Source organism: Chanodichthys erythropterus, chromosome 11 (genome assembly GCF_024489055.1).
Source record: "Chanodichthys erythropterus isolate Z2021 chromosome 11, ASM2448905v1, whole genome shotgun sequence".
NCBI lineage: Eukaryota > Metazoa > Chordata > Actinopteri > Cypriniformes > Xenocyprididae > Chanodichthys > Chanodichthys erythropterus.
In genome coordinates, this window is record NC_090231.1 from 12,402,742 (window position 1) to 12,416,635 (window position 13,894).

A 13,894-nucleotide genomic window follows, 5' to 3' on the forward strand; every position below is an offset into this window, starting at 1 on the left:
TAGTTAAACCATTAGCTGTTAAAAATAAGTTTTACAAGATAAAACAGTAGTGCATCCAGTTACCTCACTTCCTAACTCAACATTACTTTCATTTGCATAGCATAATGTATTCATGTAGATGCAGTCATAAATAATATATTATATATATTATTTATTTAATATCGCTTGAATAAAACCAGTTAATTTAGATTCTTACGTTGCATTGTAAAACATTTAAATAGTGTTTAAATAGATCCTAGTTTTGTTCATTATTTGAATTTTAAGGAAACGTGTTTATTTATTTACAGACAGCTGCGATTTGTGCTGCAGCTACGCTTCAAAACAACGCTTATGTAACAGTTCCTGTTCCCCTCAAATCCCCCAAACCCACCCCCACCCCATCCCTCTGCTGGTGTAAGGTAACACGCATACCGCCAGTGCGGCTATGCTGTCCTCTAAAATACTGAGTGAGTATGATGAGGGCAGACTTAAGCTCAGATGGAGCCACAACATTGGATCAAATGTGGTTTATGGTTCCAAATAAATCAAGACTTTAACTAATAAGTGATGGATTTGGCCTGAAGCTAAATGTAAGGTCATTTTGTTGGTTTGTTTTGTGCCATACACTGCCACAGCTGCATTAACCTTGCCAGACTTAACCGCATTGTTATTTGTGACCTAATTTCTTGTGTGCTAAACAATTATCATTGTGTGTCATTATCTATTCGGCCTGCGCAAGAAAAGATCTTACACTGCCAATAAATATAGGTGATAACAGTGTTTCTTTGTGAGTGTAATGAATCTGTGTCTGTGGTTGAAAGTGCAGTATGTGCAGTGTTGGAGAAAGTTACTTTTAAAAGTAATTCCATTACAATATTAGTTTCTTAAAAGTAACTGATTGCATGACTTAGTTACTTGTTTATGGAAAGTAATGCATATTACTTTTGTGTTTCTTTTTCTCATCTGGGGTGGGTTTGCTTGTTTGTTTTCAATAACAAAAGAAAAAAACACATAATCTTCAGGCTGAAGGAAATGCAAATTCACACGGTAAAAAAATCACATTCCGGGGGGAAATCCACGTTTTTAGCAGGGTTCACCTGGTAAAATTCGCATTTCAGGGGCTAAATATCATGTTATTTGGGGTTGCTTCAATCCGCGGACATGAAAAACAATGCGCAGCAACAGTGTAAAAGTAAAAGTTTCTGCGGAAAACCCGCTGACTTGGCAACACTGTAGAATAAAACACAACTCTTACTTGAGCAATTAAAAAAAAAAAACACGTGATGGTATTCTAAAGTCATTTTTGCTTATTTATATGGTTGAAGGTCAGCAGCAAAGACATTGGTTAATAAAGTGAGATTAAATACATTAAGTATATTTGTATAGTTTTTACAAGATAATATAAGTCTAAGGTGTCCCCTGAACGTCTCTGAAGTTTCAGCTCAAAATACCCCATAGATTTTTTATTAATTGATTTAACTGCCTATTTTGAGCCATAATTATATATGCACCTATTCAGTGCGCGGCCCCTTTAAACCTCACGTTCCCCCGTCCCGAGCTCTCAAGTGCCTTAACCAGCATAAACAAAGTTCACACTGCTAATATAACCCTCAAAATGCATCTTTACAAAGTGTTCGTCATTCATGCTGCATGCATGCATCAATTCCTGTGAGTATAGTATTTATTTGGATGTATTACATTTGATTCTGAATGAGTTTGAGGCTGTGCTCCATGGCTAACGGGCTAAAGCTAACATTACACACTGTTGGAGAGATTTATAAAGAATGAAGTTGTGTTTATGAATTATACAGCCTGCAAGTGTTTAATAATGAAAATAGCGACGGCTCTGGTCTCCGTGAATACAGTAAGAAACGATGGTAACTTTAACCACATTTAACAGTACATTAGCAACATGCTAACGAAACATTTAGAAAGACAATTTACAAATATCACTAAAAATATCATGATATCATGGATCATGTCAGTTATTATCGCTCCATCTGCCATTTTTCGCTATTGTTCTTGCTTGCTTACCTAGTCTGATGATTCAGCTGTGCAGATCCAGATGTTTTGCCCTTGTGTAATGCCTTGAACATGAGCTGGCATATGCAAATACAGTCGGTGTTATGTTGAGATTCGCATGTTTTTCGGAGGTCTTTTAAACAAATGAGATTTACATAAGAAGGAGGAAACAATGGACTTTGAGACTCGCTGTATGTCATTTCCACGTACTGAACTCTTGTTATTCATCTATGCCGAGGTAAATTCAATTTTTCATTCGATGGCACCTTTAACATTTAATTATTGCAGGTTTTTGCGTAATATTCGGAGTTTGCATTTTACTGTTTGTATTCATTTTAATGAATACTGGATACTGAATACTGTTTTTATGCAAGTATGATGAGTAAATACATGTTCACATTTCATCTACAACTGCAATAACCATCATGTTTAAACAGCACACACTCTTGATTTCTCTGAACATGGGGACAGGAAAGGTGCCATGCAGTCAATACATGAGAAAACATAGGAACTTGTGTTACTTATTTGAAAAAGTAATTTTATTTGAAAAAGTAATTTAAAAGTAATGTTACTTTGTTAGTTACTTAAAAGTAATCTGATTAAAGTGTTTAAAGCAAGGATGAATTAATTTTTTAATTTGATCAAATAAATGCTTATACTCATTTCTGTCCATCAAAGAATCCTGCATAACTGTTTTCATCATTAACAATAATGAGAAATAGTTATTGAGCACCAAATCAACATATTAGAATGATTTCTGAAGGATTGAAAATTCAAAGCTGAAAATTCAGCTTTGCCATCACAAGAATAAATTACATTTTAAATTCAAATTGAAAGCAGATCATTTTAAATTGTAATAATATTTCATAATATTCACACCATTAGTTGAGATAAATTTTGAATACACAGAGCAACCTACAAATGACTTAAAGTTGTCTCTTAGCTGAGTTTGGAGGAACCATTTTAACGTTTAAGATCAGCTTTAACTGATATATAAATTCACTGAAAGTAATAGCTTTTTTGGTCTCCTCATAAGCACATCTTGACCCAACTGTGCTTTTCTTTACAGAAAAGTCTTTCGCAGTCTTATGAAAGCTTTAGTAAAATGCTGATTTATGTATGACCCTGCTGCCCTGTTTTTTGGAGATGTCACGCTAGTGTTTAGCAAGGCCCTCGTAATTGTAGATGTACTGTGAAATTCTCTTCTCATGAGATCAGCAGCCAGTTGCTGCCTACAATGATGCGTGCATTCCCACCTATTCTGGCACAGGATGCACAGTTGCTCAAAGTTGCTGTTAAAATGTTGACCATACTCAGATGTGATTTATTTATCGCAGTATCAAATGGAGGGATTCAATCAGGACGGCACGTTATGTTCTAAAGATCAAAGGTACAGGGACTACAGCCAGCCTCAAGTGGTGTGTGCTCATGTAAAATTTGAAGCAAGTGCTGATTATGAACACCGAGCATGCTGTTAAAGGAGTCTTTCAAAGTAATAGGGGTGGCTTTCTCAGACCTTGCTTTATTGTCTTATGTCATGAAAAAAGTGCACTGAAGGAGGCATTAAATATCTAGTATTTATATCATAACTGACAATAGAAACCCACTAGTAATGGTTTAGCAACCATCCAAAACATCTGGTTATTTGTTACTTTAAGCCTCTTAATTTCTCTTATTTTCTTTTGTTTTAAAATGTAGACTAGATGTGTATGTTTAAAAGCAGTGTTCAGGAGAGTAGAACAGGCAGCGAGAGAGATCCTTTGTATGAATAGTCATTAAAAAGTCATGTGTGGCTTTGTCTATGACTCATCTAATGCAGGCTACCAACATCACACAAGCATTCTGGGCCCCCCACATCACATAGAAATCACACACATAAAGTGGGGCAAACGACCTCTGAATGAAGCTGCTTATTCTTCCATTTAAGTGAAAGAACGGAAGAAAGAATACACGCAATTTGTGACCACAACAGAAATATTCTGGAAACGGTAACGGATATGTTCAGTCAGACTGAAGAGGAGGGTGATCTTTCTTATGCATGCTCTGTGTGCTTTTTGTGCATATGGTTGTAATTGTCTTATTTCTGTTGGAAGCATTGTGATTCTCAGATTCACAGCAAGAGACTGGGTACAATGACGTGTTCTTGTGTGTGTACTAGAGCTGTGTATCCAAACAATATGTACAAGCAGTTAAGTAGCGTTTGAATACTCACTTTGAATCACTTTCTAACCTGCTCTTCTTTGCAGGGACACTAACATACTGACTTAGTATCTCAAACTCTATGCAAAAGAGTATTTTGCATAGTATAGTAACGAGAGATCCACTATTTCCAGATCATAGTGGGGTGTTGATACAGTTTGTAAAATTATTCAAACTTGTGACAAGCAAATATTATGCAAACACTGGAGAGTAATGATTTTGACAAGCAGGTTTTGGGGGGCAAGCTGCAGCAGATTAAAAAAAGTCTTCAAATTTGAAACAGACTTAAAGAGCGAGTTCCTACAGGATTATGAACATCTTGTGTGTTTTCTCAGAGCTGTTGGTTGTAGGACTTTGCCAGCACTTGTACTAATAGAGAGTGAGAGAAAGAACATTTACTAACGGTGAACTCCTCAATCTGTCAACTGATTTGCACTCTGTAACTTTCTGTTATTAACCAGGTGTTTCAGGCCTTACCTTTCAGAGAAAAACTAAGGACTTGTTGGAAATTGAATATGAACATAGCCTGCAGTTGATAAATTGATAGTTGATAAATTGAAGATGGCATGCTTTCTCAGCAGGGAAAATCGAGAAGTAACCGAGCTAATGGCCTCAATGTCAAGGTTTTTCTAAAGAAAATCAGTGGGACTTGGAAAAAGTTTGCCACTGCCTACCACATTGTTCTCAAAAAGGTTTAACCAGTGACTGTATCTCTGTTGAAAACCATCAAAGTTTTGTATGATATATGATAGAATGTTTCCTTATCTTATATCTTTATGACCGTACATCACAATAGATTGGCCCTGTCTCTGACTTGCCCAGAAGAGAATCAGGAAATGTTTCATGTTGGATTTGATGCTAACCACTATGCCACTGCTCTGACACTGTCGATATAGACTACAATATGTTAATTTACATTGACTAATGCTGACACTTTTTGCAAGTGTGGTGTGACAGTTGCGTTTGGTTAGTTATTTTAAAAGGCTTCTTTTGCAGCATAATTGTTTTAATTGCATAATTCTTTTATGATTTTGTTGGCCACAAATTGTCAATCTTTTTACTTCTTGGGACACATTGTATACACTGCAATATCGACTGTTGGCTGTTGACACACAGTGCATCTCATATGAGCATCAAGTGTTCATTTGCAGTTGTATTAGTAATGGCCCATTGACTTTAGTCTTTATCAGTGACCTTTTGTCATCCTTGTTTGCACTTTGTCTAACCACATCTAGTTTTAAAGTTCCCCTGTAGTCAATTATTTTATCCCTTAAAACTCATCTTTGATCACCAAAATGACATATTTAAAAAAAAAAATCAAGTGAAAAAAATTCTTCATGCCTTAAAATAGCTTGAATGTAACTCTACAGCCTTGCCTCATTTAATATACACGGATCAATGAATATGCAAATTAGCCCTGCCTCCACTCGCTTATGGCAGCTCAGAGAGTCTACTGTTACTGCAGTGACGATGACGAGGGAATTTGTTGTTTGTGTTGTGGCTACATGAAATAAATGCAAATCCTTGAATAAGCACGGATTTCCAGCTTATTTACTATTCTAATATCTATGGTTTGATCCATTCCAGAGGCGGCCAAAATCAGAATTTATAATGGACTGAATAGCTCTCTCAGAACTTGGCGTGCGATTCCACACTGACTGACATATACACACGAATCACGGTCACACGCACACTCTCAGAGCAATATTGTTTTAGCTATGTTTTATAGTATTAAAGTATTTCGAAGGACAAAAATATGAACGTTATTGGCTTTACTTCAAGTCATCTGTCACTTTACTTTGGCGCTAGCCCCTATGCGCTCGTACACTTGGCACAGCCCTTGCAACAGTTCTGTCATTAATTAATATGAATTAATATAGATAGCCTTTTGCTTGACTACGTTATCAAATAGCTAATATTGTGTTGCTAATGTTACACAAACCATGTTCCCATTCGCGAGTCAGACAGCTGCCTTCTAGCAATCAGTATCCTTACAAACGCTTTGAACAACTCAGAACATCAGTGGAGAAAGGCTTATAGTTCATCATAACATTGTAATAGACTCGCTATATTGATAAATCTACACAATTTTTCATATCAACAGAGAATTTACCGGGATAACCTGGCTTCTCTCGAGACTTTCTTCAGAGCAGTCTTAGTTAATGATATGCTTCAGAGCAGTCTTAGTTAATGATATGCTAAAGCCTGCCGGCACGTTGTTGTGATAGTCTGTGACATCACAAACACCCACGATTTCAAACCACAGGGTTTTTGGTTTATTGAAGTTTTAAACATAAAATACTCAGCAATGATGCTGACTTATGAATTTGCACATGGTTTGTCTTAAAGCATATTAAAAACACCACATAGACATATAAACAACATTAAAAACTTGATTTTCACCACAAGGGGTCTTTAAAAAATGAAGCTTTCTGCTTATTCAGACATTCTAGAATTGATTATATAAAAGTATTTTATATAGGTCATACATTACTTTTTTTGTTTATTTAAACTATATATTAAGTTGTGCTTACTTTCAGTTTATATGGTGGATTGTTACATTTACCTGATTGTTTATAGTTATACTGACATGTTTTGTTTTCTCTCTCTCTGCAGGTAAAGCAATCTGTGACAGTGCTAATGGGGGAGACTATGGAGTACCATCCCCTGGTCCTGCCTTCAAGGAGGTCTGGCAAGTAAAAGTTTGGCCTAAAGGTCTTGGCCAAGCCAAGAACCTGGTTGGCATCTACCGGCTCTGTTTGACTGAAAAGACAGTCAACTTTGTCAAGCTGAACTCTGATGCAGCTGCTATCGTGCTCCAGCTGATGAATGTGAGGCGTTGTGGTCATTCTGAAAACTTCTTCTTTGTGGAGGTGGGTCGTTCTGCAGTAACTGGCCCTGGAGAGTTTTGGATGCAAGTAGAAGATTCTGTGGTAGCACAGAATATGCATGAGACTCTGCTGGAAGCCATGAAGGCCCTAAGTGAGGAGTTTCGCCAACGTAGCAAATCACAGTCGGCTGCTGCTGGAGCTGGAGGTGGCACCACTGCATCAAATCCCATTAGTGTTCCATCTCGACGACATCACCCCAATCCTCCACCCAGCCAGGTTGGATTCACAAGACGTCCACGGACGGAACCACCAGGGACAACTGGAGTATGTAATAGCACTTCTCCAACTTCTCGCCACAGCTTCCCCCGAACTCGAACATCCAGTGATGGTGGAAAACTTGATGATGGAGGTGGTGTAACAACTGGAGGGATTGCATCATGCTCAAGTCCCACGACCAATGGGTCATGTTCCAGTACCCCTATACTGAGATCAACATCTGTTCGTGCTCCAACCCCAGTCAAGGCACAGCATGCCCTAATGAGATCCACCTCAACCCCAGCCCCTTCAGCTGCACCAAGCCTGCCTTCAGGGTCAGGACATGGATCTGAGTTTTGTGCAATTGGAACTGGGACAAACAGCAGTGTCGGGAGTGGTAATGGTAGCGTTTACAGTCGAATACCTCTCCGACAGCCCTCTGTCTCTGGTTCTCTTAGTGACTACGGGTCCTCAGATGAATACGGCTCCAGCCCTGGTGAGCACTCTCTGCTAACCCCAACAATGCAGGCAGGGTCTGCAGGTAGCTCAGGTGGGCATTCTCTTGGGCATGAAGCATCCAACTACATCCTTATGAATCAGAGAGGAGCATCCAAAACTCAGTCAAGCCAAAATGCATTACCACAGACCAAGAGGGTTCTGAGGCGCTCGTCTAGCAGAGAATGTGAAGCGGAGCGAAGACTAATGAGCAAGCGGGCCTCCCTCCCACCCATGGCCTTAGAGAGACTTGCACCACTCCGTCGAAATGGGGAAGAAGCTGCTGAAGAGGATGACTATGCAATTATGACTCACACCAGCGGCCGAGAATCCTTTGAATCAAGGCAGGATTCTGGAGCAACAGCAAGTGAAACAGGATATTTGGAGGTAGCTGCAGAGGTTAAAGGTGATTCTGGTAGCAGTGAAACGAGTGTCCCTGCTGTCATTGGAAGAGTTAATGGAGCGGTAGATAATGGCTACATGTCCATGTTACCAGGAGTTACAGCTCCCCCAGTATCTCTTTCTCACTCCCTCTCAGTAAAAGTTTCAGATCCAGACTCAAAATCTGCAGATGACTACATGGCCATGACCCCCAATAACAGCATTTCACCCCCACGGCAGATCCGTCCACCACCTTCTGGTACAGATGGCTACATGATGATGTCTCCCAATAGTAGCTGTTCACCAGACCAACGAGGGGTCCCTACTGCCTGGGTTGGCAGTAGCAGTGCCGACAGCCGAACTGGCAGTGACTACATGAATATGTCACCAATAAGTGCCCGCTCTGCCAACAGTACCCCACCACCACCTGAGCCCCACACTCCATCTGACCAGCATCCTCAGCAGCCTCCACCCAAGATGGTATATTCTTATTATTCTCTACCCCGCTCATATAAACATAATACTTCACCACACTTTGAGGAAGAACCAGGAAGAGGGAAGCAGTTGGTTAATGGTGGTAGAGGTCTGGGTGGAGGTAGGGGGCTTAGTAATAGCAAGTCCAAGCAACAGGATCCCCTTGTGGGCCGACATCTGTCCCTTTCATCGTCCTCATACTCCTCCAGTTCTGCTAGCAGCGAGAGCCTGGGTGAAAGTGAAGAAAAGGCCATCAAAGTGACAGGAAGAGCAGCAGGTGCTACTGCAAAGGATGTTGAGCAAAGATCCTTGCAGCAAAGACAAGGATCTGGAAGGGTAAAGCAAGGGCATCCTGGTCAGAGGGGCCGACCTCTTAGCCTGTTTGTGGATGTCTCTAAAGCCAACACTCTACCCAGAGTCCGTGAGACATCCATTCCTCCCGAGCCTAAGAGCCCTGGGGAGTATGTCAGCATTGAGTTTAAGGGTGAGAGGAACCAAAAGGCAGGAGGTAATGGAACCAGAGGATTTCGGCAAGATGCTTCTCTTCCACCCAGTGCCCACTGCCACTTACCCAGGCCTACCTCTTGTGTTGCTGGTTTTATGCCATTCTCACATAGCTCCTCCACCCCCATCTCTCCATCAACTGCTTCTGAGTATGTCAATATGGTGCTAGGTGTCTCACCATCCCCCTCGCCTATCTCTCTCACACCACTTGGGTTTCCCCCATTCCCTACCCCTCCTGTCATGCCTGCAGCAGCACCTAAAGCTCACGATGAGCACATATCATCGGTTCTAAATGAGGATGATGCAGAGAGTGAGATGGGACAAAGAAAAAGCAGGCAGGTGTCAGTACCACAGCCAGGAGACCTGCCCACAGCCTGTGGTGACTACACAAAGATGGCCTTTAGCATTAACTCAGTCAGCACGTTAAGTTCTACATCACCAAAAGCCTCTTTGCCCGACCAGCCTGAGTCAGCAGTTCCAGCCCTGGGTTTGGGACTGGGACTAGACTTTCCACTTGCCAAAGTCCCAAACCCAGATCATGGGGCTAAAGTAATCCGAGCAGATCCACAGGGTCGTCGACGCCATTGCTCTGAAACGTTCCAAGCTCCTTCCTCACTTCTACCTTGCTCTGCAACATCCTCTTCCTCTACATTCCCTGATCATGCTCAAGTTATGGGCCGTCGGCTTGGTTTTGAGGGTATGCTTTGGGGGAACAGTGGTTCAGCAGACATCTCGTCTCAATATCTCAACCCTGGACTACCCAGTCTATCAGTTTCACAGACATCATCCATGGAACAGGGCCTCAATTACATAGACTTGGACCTGGCTAACAAGGAAAGCACCCACGCTGCCACAGAAGGGCAAGCAGCTGTTCACACACCTGCTGCCCGTATCTTTTCCTCTGTGCTGGGTGGAGGAGCAGCAGGGAGCTCCGTAGGAGCTGGAGGTTCAAGCGGGAGTGCTTCAAACCTCAACATGTACGCTAGCATTGACTTTTACAAATCAGAGGAGCTACGGACACACCAAGGTAGCAGCAGCAGCAGCAGCAAAGATGGTACAGGTAAGATCAGCTCTAATCTCAAAATGAGTTTAGTCTGAAAAGTATTAAATCTTAAATCTCACATACAGTATAAGGTTAATTCATATGTTCACCAAACTGAACAGATTAATTATACAATTGAGTGCATACGTTTGCATGTTCCTTTGTCTGCTTGGTTTATAAATCTCTTGCAGAATTTAGACCAATATAAGAGATAACAGATTTTATTTTTTATTTAGTACTGCTCTTCAGAAGCTAGATATTTTATAGGATATTTCCCACAAGACAAAATAACATTTTACACCAATAATCCTGTTCAAAATTTAACACTTTACTTGGTTTTTAATAAAATGTGGTCTTTTCACAAAACAGTACAAACAGTCAGAGATCATTGCAAAAGCTGAACTTATATGATGTATACCTTGGATGCACTGTAAGTTGCTGATAAAAGCATCTTCCAAATGCATAAAATGTACCATTTAAAAGGATAAATTGTAAAAATTCAGTTATTTTGCCTTGTGGAATATAAATATCAATTATGCGAAATGAGAATGCACTGAGGGCCGTAATAAATAAAATGTTCTTTTTACAATCTCTTATTTTTAATAAATGAAAAAATTCTTGCATATTCTGCATGGGGTATGCAAACTTGTACATTCAGCATTATATTAGCATTATATTAACACCCAATTAACTCACCTGATGACCTAATCATGTCTGATTTCTTTACAACATGTGGTTGTATTTATCTCATCTTTAGTTCCACTTTAGTCAATAACAGGCTCTGATGATACACTGGAAACATAGTACAGCCTGTTCCATAACAAAACTTTATGAGGCCATGGTTCACTTTTGTTCTTTATTCATACCCACCTGGTGCCTCTATATACAGGAGCCACCTGTCTGCTAGGCATTACAATGTTAACAATACTGATCAGAGAGCAATGGAAAGTTCCCTTTCGCAAATCTCATAACCATTGCTTTTGTCTGCCGCCTCTGTCATTCCCTGGGATCCTAAATTTGATTTACCATTTTAAATGTATTTTAGAAATTTCCAGTGTTTATCTTTGAGCTAAAACATTAAAGTGTCCTAGATAGTTATGTTTACAGAAGGGTTACAATGACAGGGTAAATGGCTAAATACAGTCTTTTCATTCTGTTTGCGTTACTGTCTCTTTGAGTTCTCTCTGCGTGTTTTTAAATGCACGTATGGGTTTGTGGCTGGATTCGGGTTGCCATTCAGTGATGGGATGTTTGCATCAATTGTCTTTTTGTACAAATATCAACAGAGCAAGAAAACCACATATGTCTGAATCTCCTGTTTAGTTTATGTTATGCAAGAAAACAGTGACTCTTGTGGAATAATAGAAAACTTGCAGTGGTTGTTTCTTTAAAGAAATCTCTGATCTAAGTTTCGCTTTTGTAGTTTTTTTGCTAAATTGTTGATGGCCCCAGTTTGCAGCCTGATCTTAAATCAAATGTTAAGATTACCACTGAGTATAGAGTTGGATTAAAAACTAGAGAGAGAAGAGAGAATGATACTGACTCTTTTTTGCAGCAGCGAGTGGGTAAGTGAGTGTTTTGCAGTTAGTGGACAGCATGGCATCGGCGCTGGTGGGAATGCGGCGTGCTGGCTGTGAATGTTGAGAAGGGGCCAACGTTGTGCTGGTCCAACGTGGTCACAACCGCAAGCCCCCCTTTTCTGCATGTAATAAATGATCCTTTTGTTTGTGGCTTTTCTCCCTGGCTGCTCTTTATGTGTGTGTGTGTCTGTGCCCTTGCGTGTGTGTTTCAGCTCCAGTAGGCTTGAACTCATCGCTCCCTTCGTTTTTTTTTTTTCTCTCCTTTTTTTCCCCCTTTTTTTTAAATAAAACGTTTCTGTCCGAGTAGAGTAAGAGAGCACAGACAAAAATAGATTTTTGGGAGAGAATGTGGAATGGGAAGTCCCCCCCCCCCCCCTAAATTTGAGGAAGGATTAAAGCAAATGAAAGGAAGAGGGAGAGATGGTACAAGGGTGAGAAAGAGATGGCACAAGAGGGAGTGAAACAGAGAAAGCGTGAGACAGACAGACAGTGTGTGAATGGCAGATGGAGAAAAGATGGGAAGAGGGGAAAGAAAGTGAGAGACAAACAAGAGAAAGAGAGTCAGATGGGTTTTCAAGTTGTGGGAGTTGAGGAAATCGTATGAACATTTTAGGGTTCATTTGTTTGGGTTTTCAGTACCTTTGAGAGAACAACAATGAAAGCAGTTTCCTTGGCTGAACTCCAGATTGGGTCTCACTGGCCACATCCAAACTCCCACTAGCAGTCGAGGGAAAGAAAATAGAGAATGGGAAGAATTAGAGGTTGCGATACTAGAAGAAAATGAAAGGAAAGTGTTGGGAGAGAAAGTTGAGGTTGAACGGAATGGCACCAGAATGCCTGAGAAATAAAATGTCTCTTACTTAGAATGGTATATAAAGAGGCTTTTTTCTTGTATGTGCACGAAAGGGAAATATCCTCCTATCAGCACGGCAGCCTCTTAATATATGCTTCTCAATGTCTCTCAGACACACACCTTCATACCCATTCACACGCTGAGACTGTTTGAAGCTCTGGCAGGACTTAGTTCTTGCTGTGTGGTAGTGCCACGTGTATCTGAGTGTTCTGTAGAGAGCAGTGGATTTAGACAAGCGCAGCTACTGGCACCGTAGGAGGTGAATTCCTCTACTGTGCCAGTGTGTTAACAAGAGAGAGTAAGAGAGATCATTCATCCAAATCATAACCACAAGATAATATTTACCTAAATGGAGAGTTACGGGTGAAGTGAAGCTAAGGTAGTTTTCAAATCTCCAAATTCCACACACAAAAACCTATAACCACCTAGTACACACATGGAAACTTTAGCAGTTTTGTAACGGTCCTCTACAGTGATATAGTTGCTTAACTGGGTAATAATGGCTTTTTTTTTTTTACTACTCATGGGGTTTTTGCTTAACTGGATCATAGTTTATTTTTTCGCACACATATGCATTTATGGTGTCGCACAAGACACCATTTATTCAGAGAATGTCGTTCCTCGTTCCTTAAACCTATGTACTGTATACTTATAAATGCTACTCTGGGACTTAATTCATGCTTTGCAATGCACACCCAACCACATCTGGCTGAGATGCCAAAATATTTAAAGGGATATTCTGGGTTTAGTACAAGTAAAATCGACAGCTATATATGTATATATGTATATATGTATGTATGTATAAGACGTTTGTTCATCTTCGGAACACAAATTAAGATATTTTTGATAAAATCCGATGGCTCAGTGAGGCCTCCATTGACAGCAAGACAATTAACACTTTTAAATGCCCAGAAAGGTACTAATGACATATTTAAAACAGTTCATGTGACTACACTGGTTTAACCTTAATGTTATAAAGCGACGAGAATACTTTTTGTGCGCCAAAAAAACTAAATAACGACTTTATTCAACAATATGGGCGATTTCAAAACACTGCTTCATGAAGCTTTGAAGCTTTACAAATCTTTTGTTTCTAATCAGTGGTTTGGAGCTTATATCAAGCTGCCAAAGTCTCGTGATTTCAGTAAACGAGGCTTCGTTACGTCATAAGTGTTTCGAAATTTCAATGGTTCACGTGACTTTGGCAGTTTGATACGCGCTCCGAACCACTGATTCGAAACAAAAGATTTGTAAAGCTTCGAAGCTTCATGAAGCAGTG

General features: G+C 40.2%; 1 protein-coding gene across 2 annotated transcripts in view; it reads left to right on the forward strand.

Moving 5' to 3' along the window:
• Positions 1-13,894, forward strand: part of si:ch73-335l21.1 (insulin receptor substrate 1-B) — a 61,356-nt gene that overhangs the window by 16,009 nt on the left and 31,453 nt on the right. For both annotated transcript variants that reach the window (XM_067401727.1, XM_067401728.1), the window contains exon 2: positions 6,817-10,200. In XM_067401727.1, coding sequence (XP_067257828.1) covers positions 6,817-10,200 — 3,384 coding nt within the window. The remainder of the gene's footprint in view (positions 1-6,816; positions 10,201-13,894) is intronic.